Source organism: Frieseomelitta varia, unplaced genomic scaffold, assembly GCF_011392965.1.
Source record: "Frieseomelitta varia isolate USP_RPSP 00005682 unplaced genomic scaffold, Fvar_1.2 scaffold_552, whole genome shotgun sequence".
In the NCBI taxonomy this organism is placed as follows: domain Eukaryota; kingdom Metazoa; phylum Arthropoda; class Insecta; order Hymenoptera; family Apidae; genus Frieseomelitta; species Frieseomelitta varia.
In genome coordinates, this window is record NW_025110315.1 from 235,577 (window position 1) to 246,008 (window position 10,432).

The window sequence follows — 10,432 nt, forward strand, 5'->3', positions numbered from 1 at the left end:
TCCACCTTCCAGCAGATGTGGATCTCCAAGCAGGAGTACGACGAGTCCGGACCAGGCATCGTTCACCGCAAGTGCTTCTAAACGCATTGTCTACGATTCAGCAACGTCGCACATCATCAGTCGACACCGAGGGAATCGAGCATACGATCCATCGGTTTCCTTTGAGCAATTCACGTGCTGCTATAAAGCAACGTTATCAAAATGTCACAATAACCAGATCATCGTCAGATCTCATCGAATATTCATCCATATTATGGTCATCATCCATGTCGTTTTGTGTGATACGACGACCTGGCTGATCATATGTATGATTTTATAGCTCTTTAATGGGCTATCAAGGTTACACTCATCTATCGTTTCATCATGGCCGAGGAGACCGGTAAAGGTGTTGGTTTCTCGATACAGAGCTCACTCGTGGATGGCCATTCTCTTTGTCTGGTATCGAAACTCGAGTCCCGTGAACGATTCCAGATCAGCTGACCTGTCTACCCAAATGCATCTTTCGATCGTGAAAGGGACATTCTGGATACGCAAGAAGAAATCAGGATCTTGAATCAGAGAATTGGACCAGCTTCGAGGAAAGCTACGCTTATTTCACTGTTACGCGAGATCCCTTCACCGCAGCAACAAATTTCTTAAATGATACTATACCTAGCCTGCTAATCGAAGCGAACACGCCATCAGTACCCTTGTATTTTAATTTATTTTGTAAATATTATACACTATATATTGCTATATTGTTATACGATATATCAAAATGTCAAATTAAATATACATTCACTCATACCATTATTTACGTCCTTTGGCGTCAGTGCCTTGATACGTTTGACATCTTTCGTTTCCTTGACACGTGTACGATGTCCCTCCCTTAGAGATTAGAGAGATCAGAATCCTTTTTCAAATCCATTTTCTTTCCCTCGAGAATGTTGTATCTTCGGTCTCTTCTACGAAGTCTGCCTTCACAACGACCTTGTCGTTGCTGTAACATAAATTGTTGCATAAAAATATACACGCGTATATACAGAAAGCTCGATACGTTAATAGATTTAACTAGACGTACGACTTCTTAGATTTCGACATTCTTTCGGCGAACGAAATTTCAATTACCCACAATTAGATAAGTTTGCAATATAACATACACTCAAGTACCGAGATACACATTAAGTACAACAAACGTACTACTTGTTGAATTACAATATCAATTATCGATTGTTAAGTATTTGTTCGCTCGAATTTCTACACGCGTGTATTTCATCGCGTGCTACGAGCGTGTAACGTTATGTGTAACTATCATAAACATAAAGAATTCGTTTAGTAAGAAAGAATTCCTGTTTCATCCCCGATGTTCAAGTCCGAATATGTCTGCGGTGAACGCGGTGAGGCCGGCGGTTCAAGTGGTTTTAAAATAACTGTTATTGTGACGTGTACCTAACCGATGACCTTGGCCCATTATGACTAATCTACTTCTGCTACAGTTGCTACTTTATTTTTCCAATACCGCGCGGACTCGACGAAAGAACTTTCGTTTCTACGTTTACGAAAGGAATTTTATTTTTTGGTCGTGAATGGCACCGGAAGTTTGTACGTTTTCACGGTGGTTGCCTTCGTTCCCTGAATGTCCCCTTTTCCCCCGGTCGATAAGCGTGCACGATAAAAGAGCTATTCGGAGCCTGCGATTTATTTTCGTTCCGATGCGTAATCTCGAAATATTCCTCCGTGTGTGATATCTGGAGGGGGGGGGGGGGGGGGAAGCGAAAGAAGAGAGAACGTGTATCGTGTAAAGATCAAAACTCGATATCCCCGTTGTCAGCCCCCGGATTAAACTAAATTTGATCGCAGGTTTACAAGCTGATAACTTTGGAGAGTTTCAAAGAGACTGAGACTCATTTTGTCAATGAGTTTCTGCAATTGAGAAACGGGCACGGTAATTGGAGAGCGTGGTTTCAAAAATATCACGATTCGTATCACTTATTATTAGCGATTCGACTAAATACAGTTACTGATAAGTAGCCATGTTTCAGAAGAGAACACAATGTTACATGAGCGACAGTTAATGTGTCTACATGATGTTGTATTGTACATTGTACATTTTCTGTAATAATTATATATCTTCGAAATAATTTATATTCCATCGTGCATAAATGGAATATATATATATTTCGTTTTCGTGGTATTAAGTAATAAACTAAGATTCAAAATAGGAACTGCGCTAAAATTTTTCAGTTGACACGCGCGAGAATGTCACACGGCAAACTGACACTGAGTGAAAAAGTTATCTGTTAGAAGAGAATCTCGAAATATTGAAACATGAAGAATTAACAGGCAATTTACGGTTTCCTCGAGAAGGTCTAATATAAGTACTCGGTGGATTTACACGGAATTCTATTTGTACATGGGATAAATCAGTGCTCTCGGTTTCTGCCTACATCGCGCAAGCAAAGCTCAGCTAGCTCTTACGTTACACGACATTTTCGACTCAAACAAAAACAGAGAGACACACGAAAACTCACTTCCGTAATAAAAGAGGATCAAGACCTTTCCCGTGGCTTGGGAAACTAGCGGTGTACAGGCTTAACTTAGCTTCCACGGAACTTTCCAAAGCAAAAGAGACTACCGAGTACAACCTCGTACAGTCGTAAACTCTCTAACAATTGGATCTGTTAAATTTCCTTCATTCTTCGTGAATTATGATCTCAGAATTAGCCACGCGTCTCGTCAACAGATAGGAGAAGATACTCCTCGAGAAATATAAACAGGAAGAAGCACGAAAAGGAATCACAAATTATATTATTTTTCCAAACAAGGCGAGAGTTCCTCATTTATCATCAATTGTATTTTCATAATTGAAAAATTGACATGATTAAACGTTCTTCATCTTTAGAAGGACGTGAAGGGAATAATTGTTCCTGGATTCCAGACAATTTCCACAAAATTTCATTCGAATTTCCACCGTTTCAACATCGACTCACGAGAAGACAATGGCGAGGAAATTTTTTTCTTTACCTTTAGAATAACGAAGAAGGTAGATTACAAATACCGTTTTCTGAACAGTGGACAAAGTTTCCACACTTATTATCAAGTTTTGAGAATTTTCATGAAACGTGGAATCGCGAGAAGACAGAATAGCTACGAAATTCTTTACCTTCAGATTTAGGAGAAGGTTACATTACAAATATAGAAGAGAAAATTTCCACGTTTATTGTTCGAATTTTCATGAGTTGAAACGTCGAGTCTCAAGAGAACAAAATAGCAACGAAATTCTTTATCTTTAGATTTAGAAGAAGGTTACATTACAAATACAGAAGACAAAATTTCCACGTTTATCGTTCGAATTTTCATGAGTTGAAACGTCGAGTCTCAAGAGAACAAAATAGCTACGAAATTCTTTCTCTTCAGATTTAGAAGAAGGTTACATTAGAAATACAGAAAAGAAAATTTCTACGTTTATCGTTCGAATTTTCATGAGTTGAAACGTCGAGTCTCAAGAGAACAAAATAGCAACGAAATTCTTTATCTTCAGATTTAGAAGAAGGCAAAATTTCCACGCTTGTCGTTCGAATTTTGACGAGCTGAAACGTCGATTGACGAGAAGACGGGACAGCTAAGCGAGGAATGATAGAACTATAGGAAGAAACGACGGCGATGATTTTCAAAGCGGCGCATTTCCCTCGGTCCGCTTAGGGCCTGGGGCCACCTAGTTGGGCGAGCGTCGCGACGCCACGCGAGGCAAGCCTTTTTCGTGCCTGTTGAGCAGGCACCGTCCCACGAGAATGCGGGGGCGTCCTGACGAGAGCATATATTCGACGTCGGGACGCAGCCGAGGCACAGACGCCACTCCAACTCTGTCCCGTGCACGGTACGTAGACACTTGGTTCTCTGGAAACGATATTTCATCTATCACGGATCACCCTTTTGTCGGCTACCTGCAGAATCCTCGAATGAATTATCAGAGATACCGGATAACGGTTGATCGATCTCTTCGCGTGTTTGCTGTTCGTTGTATCACTCGGGATCGTAGGATTTTCCAATCGAATCCTTTGAAAGATCGGATAGAAGAAAGGCGTCGAGGGCGCTGATAGAACGCTGTTAGGCTTTTAAGGGAGTGGTCTAAGTTTCCTTCCGGTATCTCGCATCTGAAATAGCATCGTGGATTAACTGTGTGCTGAGAACGAGAAGTAATGTTGTAGCATTTACGTGACAGAAACTTTAACAACCGATTTTTTATTTGTCGTTTAGATTGGAATAAGGCAGCGTACGATGTACGATGGTGATCTTACTTATGATGTGTATTTTAACAATTATTTTTAGATCTGTTGAATTCGATGTTTCAGTCTTTATTTCTTCAATTATATTATAATAATATCATTTGCTTTGAAGCATTTTGGTCGCGAATATTTTGTCTATCTCAATTACCGAATAAGTTTAATATACGAAACGCGAAAACTTTCGAATTTATCTTTGAACATTTCTCTTTGAACATCGGATTTCTACAAATCACGTCGCCGTTCTCTGCGCTCGCGAAATATTGAAATCGTCGCAGCTTGCCGACTTACTAATATCCCTAATCTGCGAAACCACAAATTACAAATTACTAATTCATTTACACCTAACAGAAATTAACCTAGATTAATGTAAAGGGATATTGAAACATTCAAGATTCAAACTAACTACCTTCTGTTATCAATGTTACACGTAACATTCTCGTAGTAATAATAATTCGAATTCGTCTGTTTCGCGCGCGAATCTCTTCCCTCGGCAAACGAAACGAAAGTTTCTTCGAAGCAGCTAATCGCCAGAGTGCCAGAAATATCCGGTACGGGGCGAATGGCCGACTGGTATCGTCATGTTTAGGCATATTCGAGGTCTTTGCCCGTGTGTGAAGTTTCGTCCTTTTGCGAGCGGGAGCATAATTTTGGCACGCGCGATGCCACGTCGTTACGCTTTATCTCCCCGCGGTCCGAGGGGTGCCGCGGCGAGGAGGGACGCTGTTACCCACCATAATCGCCGCTTGCACTTATTAGGGATCGTTCGTCGGTCGTACGTCTAAAGTTAGCGTCGCGGCGCCCCGAAATAGTGCCGCGACGCCGGGGCCGCTTGCCTATCGTTTTATAGGCAACTGGGTCAATTCTGGCGAGCATCAACGCTTTCCGCGAAAGCTACATACGTGCTACGCGACTATACCTATATTGTTTCACTTCCTTCTCGTTTTTACCTATACATATTTTTGCAATCGAACGATATTTATCGGGGCGAATGATCGTTTTTTCTTTTCCATTCGCTGAAGAATTAGTTTCATTTTTTTCCTTCTTCTTCTTTTAATTACGATTTTTGAGAATTTGTTCTCGGTGCCTCGAAGTCGAGGTTTCGATAGGATTCCATTTCCAGATTTTTCGATCGTATCGTTTGCTTTTCGAAGACACGTTGAAATATATTAAAAAGCATTAGTGACTTTCACACGATAAAATTGTCGCAGGACCTTAGTGCAATCCTACTAGAGAACTACAATATCGCACAGATAGGTATTCGATAAAATCAAATATCATCAATGGTATCAAACGATCGCGCTAAGAAAGCGAACGACGAGGAATTGAGAACGATCGTGATTTCTGTTACAGAGAACTAAAATCGAAGAAAAAGCAAAATGTGCGACGACGAAGTAGCAGCTCTTGTTGTTGACAATGGATCCGGTATGTGCAAGGCCGGTTTCGCCGGAGACGACGCGCCTCGCGCCGTCTTCCCCTCGATCGTAGGTCGCNTCCACCTTCCAGCAGATGTGGATCTCCAAGCAGGAGTACGACGAGTCCGGACCAGGCATCGTTCACCGCAAGTGCTTCTAAGCAGTTATGCTCGATCCAAATTATTATTACTATCGATATTGTTATTGCTACACCTTTTCCCAAAACACACCGTTCACTGCCGTACCGCTTCGTCTAGTTGCGTCTCCGTTAGTTCATTTCTATCGGCACTGTTTCTACGTGGCGGTGAGATTTTTTCCGACGATCATGGTCTGAACATATACGTCATCTTTTGTATATAAGTTTACATCTACGGAATAAATCAGTCTTATATTCTTACAACTAATCAAAACGTAGCTTTTCATTTTACGATTCCCTGACAATTGGTGTTTAGAGATCGATATATTTTCAATTCTGTTGTATATGTGTATATATATATATATCTTTTAAATATTATTTCACAATCAAGAAGAGTTTTAATCTCTTGATTATCGAAGAAATACTTCTATCTTAATCAAAACGATACTTCACACTGTACTACGATTAATTACGTTATAATCGGATCATTTCTTATTAATATCGTGCGTTTGCAATGGGATGTTGCAAATATTAAGATTGAATTTAAAAAAGAGGAACAAGCCTTTACTGTACATCCGTGTGTTGACGGCTGTGTCCAATCAAAATTTTGCATACTTCAAAAATAAAAAAAAAATCTAGATAAAAAGTAGGAGTGACGGGTTTAAATACTAACGGGAAAATTCCAGGAAAAAGATTTGTTTATTAAAATTCTCGTATAAAAGTCTACGAACTTGAATGATGGAATATGAACAACATATTGGGAGGGGTAGTAGTATACATGATCTACCATGCATGGGCTGAATTATGCGAGGGATTAATTGAATTGCTTCTATTGAAATTACCGGGGTAATCCGAACTTCTTTCAGTTATCGCAAGTTTCGTCGCCAATTTTATCTAAGGATAGACGCACGCTCATCCAGGAACACATTCCCTCTTGTTGCTGGCTTCTTCCTTTAGTGTAGTCCACACACTGAGTGCTTGTCCCATTTGTGTTTTTCGCGCCATAGCACCTGCAAAATTTTCATTTGTCACGCTATAACAAGTTACTCGTTACATTTCCGCAGAAGATACTTCGACAATACTTTTACATCTAAAAGTAGCATAATTCTGTCGTGCAGCTTTTAACATCTTTTTCAATTCACTACTCTGTGTCCACATGGAGGAGGAAACTTTTCGAGTTATTACACGTCAAGCGTACATGCATGAATTCCTTCAAAATACTCGCGTAAAAAAAGTTCTTACGACTCTGGTCGATAAAAATATCAAAAATCGTCAAATTACCGACAATTTTGCTCAAAACAGTTACAATTTAATCAAAGGCTCTAGTCTAGTTCTTCAAGTTCGTTTATCTTTCAGAGAGAAAAAAAAAAAAAAAAAAAGAACGATGTTATAAATCAACACCTATAACTTCTGACTTCTCATAATTACACTACTATTGTCTATTCGTCGAAAGAATCCGATTGTTATAAGTCCCCTCCCTCCCCCCCTCTCCGCCCCTCCCCAGAATTTTCTCGACGTTCGCGTGTAAATGAAAATCGTCGTCACCTTCGAACATTCCGCCGATCGTCATCTTCCAGACAGGCAAAAAAGGTCACGAAACTTGCGAACTTGTTGGCCGATCGATCGAGTCACCATGCGTATACGTATAAGGGGTCTCCGTGTGAGAGTTGTATCGTTTGCGATAACGGACGTGCCGTTTCGGGGTAGAAACTCAGCAATGCGAATCTGCGAATCGGTCGCACGGTTCGACAGTGGTCTCTTGCAAAAAGGTGGAGGGGATCGGCGGTGGCTCGAGCTACGTGGTCGCCCCGTGCACTCCCAATTATAGAAAGCAGCCTAATCGTCTAATTATTCGATTCAACGATGCTTTTTCGAATCGTCGCAGCATCGGCGCGATCGGAAAAAATTCGGATCGTTTAGCATTGAAAATCGGTGATGGGACTCGGCTCTCGGATCCGAGATTATTATTGTTGGCGCGCTGCAAACTCGTGCAAAGTCACGTACGTGTGCATTTATGAGGATGAATGACAGCCGCGGAGCAAAGTGGATGAAGTGTACTCGCGACACCCAGCAGTTCCAGTTCGTTTTTTTTTATTAATCGAAACTCGTCTTGTTCCAGCATGGATGATTTGGATGATTGTTCTCCTCGCTTTCTCATCGTGTTCAGTCTCGGATGCTGTTCCTTTATTTGCAAAAGGCGCTTCGTAAAATTTATAATCAATATCGAGACACAATGTATCTTAATGATATAGATTGAGATCGTTATTTTAATAATATAATTATACATTATAATATTAATTATATACTTAATAATTATATATAATTATATACATTATATTTTAATAATTATATATATAATTTTAATAATTATAATAATAATACATTGCGAGTCATATTGAGGAGAGCAGTAGAATCAAAATAGTAGAATGAATAGTCGAATATTCTAAAAAAAAAAAAAAAAAAAAAAAAAAAATAGGTAAATTACTAGATTAGAGAGATTAATTAGGATCAATAGTTGGAATAATCAATTTGTTTTTTTAAAGGGATAATACAATACTTACATTTGCATTACTTTGCAAACTTACGCTCATAGCTTTGTGAAACATTGATCAATTGATAAATCGTTCGTTTACTATTCCGCGTAAATATTGAGATCCACTCTGTTAGATCTCCCTTTCATGAAACATACACTTTGCCCAAATCTCATAAATCTCGCATCTATTAAAAGCCGATATACCGATACACAGCGATTGAAACTTCAAAACTTCATTCAAGAAACAATACAATATTAAGATCCCTAATCTCCACCAACGTCTACAAAACCATTACGTCGATTAATTCAGATTTCGATCGCCGGATTCCGTATTTGAAGGAAACAAATGTTGAAGTTCTCTTCGTGTCTCTTTTAATCATTATTCCTTTACAGCCTCCGTGACGTAAGTTCATTTGAAAAATCGAAAGAAAAAAAAAAAAAAAAAAACACGAAGAAACATCGTGACATGTTCACGAGAATGAAAACGCTTTAGATGAGATTCGAGCTCCAGCTGTATCTCTGTCTTTCGATCGAGGCGAAATCGAAGGGCGAGTCGAGTCGAACGTCGGTGCCCTTCGACCTTCGGCCGAGAAAGCACCCAACAGGAGACGGCCCTGGCGCGTGACGAGTCCTTATTTGGATTGGGGGGCCGTCGGCCGCCGCCTCGTCGCGACGCACGGCGTCTCTCCCTCTCGGCGTCACGGTTAGGGCGGCTAAGGACTAGGCGGTGGCGGCGGGTCGGGGCGAGTGTTAATGCACGATAGATTTCCATCTAAGGGGCGGATCGCTATTTTCGGCTGCGAACCGATATGGATAAAGGGACCCCACAGAGCCGGCACTGTGCCACTCGCCGCTCTCGGTCTCTTGCACGACGTACGCCCCAAAGCGACCATTGCCGATCTCTCGACTCATTAGCGAACGGTAAATTGGAACCAGTGTCCCAAGTTAGTTTGCATCGGCTAAGAGCGTGCGTTGGACCAGTGTGTCGGACCGGCGAGCTACCTTCTCGATCGCTTCTTTCATCGAAGACGAGGGGTTGCTCGCGGACGATCGTTTCGGTCCTCGTGCCCTCCGGAGAACGGGAGTCAGTGCGTTAGAAACGCGTAAGGTGTATTCACTGGTACATAATTCGCGTCGTTTCAGTGAATCGGCATCGTCGACCTTGCCGAGAGAGTGTACGAGGGCCGAACGCACGTCCAGGATTGCATTGTCGTCGTATTATGATTGTGAAGTGACGTTTCGAAGACTGTGATAACCATGCTTGTGCTTTTCACCTTCTTCTCTTTTTTTTTTCTTTTTTTAATTATTCGTCGCTACTGCTGATTTTAGTAGGCAATTTTTGTTCGCTCGAAATCATGATTAATAATTTGGCAAAGTTTTTCATTGATTAACAATTAGATTAGTTCTAACGTGGTTGAGCTGATTGTTATAACAAATAGTTTAAATCAACTTGAGTAACTTTTTTTAGTATCCTCTGTTCTTTCATCTTTGGTAATATTTTCTACACCGTCTTCAGAATGGCAAATGTTAAAGTACGACGCTTAGTCAAGACGCTTAACTAATGACTGCATAAGTTCGTTTGAAAACAAACGGGGATACAATTTTTATATTTCTTTGTCATTCAATTTTCGCAGAAGGTAACACTAGTAGCTAACCAAGATGTGTGATGATGATGTTGCGGCACTAGTCGTGGACAATGGGTCCGGAATGTGCAAGGCGGGATTCGCTGGAGATGACGCACCGCGTGCTGTCTTCCCCAGCATTGTTGGCCGCCCTCGTCATCAGGTACGAAAATTTGGAAGATCACCTTAATTTCTACTCAAAACCATCATTTCCCTAATACCCTGTACGCTAATATTTCAAATAATCATTGCAGGGTGTGATGGTCGGTATGGGTCAGAAAGACAGCTACGTGGGAGACGAGGCCCAAAGTAAAAGAGGTATACTTACCTTAAAGTATCCTATAGAACACGGTATCATCACCAACTGGGATGACATGGAGAAAATCTGGCATCACACCTTCTACAACGAATTGCGTGTTGCACCTGAGGAACACCCAGTCCTCCTCACCGAAGCCCCCCTGAAC

At 40.9% G+C, this 10,432-nt stretch overlaps 2 protein-coding genes and 1 long non-coding RNA gene across 3 annotated transcripts in view; all 3 read left to right on the forward strand.

Annotated features, from left to right (window-relative positions):
* LOC122533790 (actin, muscle) lies at positions 1-792 on the forward strand (the record flags this gene model as incomplete). The annotated part of the gene is given in 1 exon segment (XM_043663849.1): positions 1-792. A coding segment is annotated over 1 exon segment (81 nt), but the record flags the coding sequence as incomplete, so codon positions are not given.
* A 2,718-nt stretch (positions 793-3,510) lies between these two features.
* Positions 3,511-5,902, forward strand: LOC122533794. Its single transcript, XR_006307777.1, has 2 exons — positions 3,511-3,856; positions 5,616-5,902. It is a non-coding gene; the product is annotated as an uncharacterized LOC122533794 (long non-coding RNA).
* Positions 5,903-9,130: 3,228 nt separating this feature from the next.
* LOC122533775 (actin, muscle) overlaps positions 9,131-10,432 on the forward strand; it is a 2,698-nt gene continuing 1,396 nt past the window's right edge. The window contains exons 1-3 of the mRNA XM_043663816.1: positions 9,131-9,267; positions 9,981-10,131; positions 10,223-10,426. Coding sequence (XP_043519751.1) covers positions 10,006-10,131; positions 10,223-10,426 — 330 coding nt within the window. The 5' untranslated portion in view covers positions 9,131-9,267; positions 9,981-10,005. The remainder of the gene's footprint in view (positions 9,268-9,980; positions 10,132-10,222; positions 10,427-10,432) is intronic.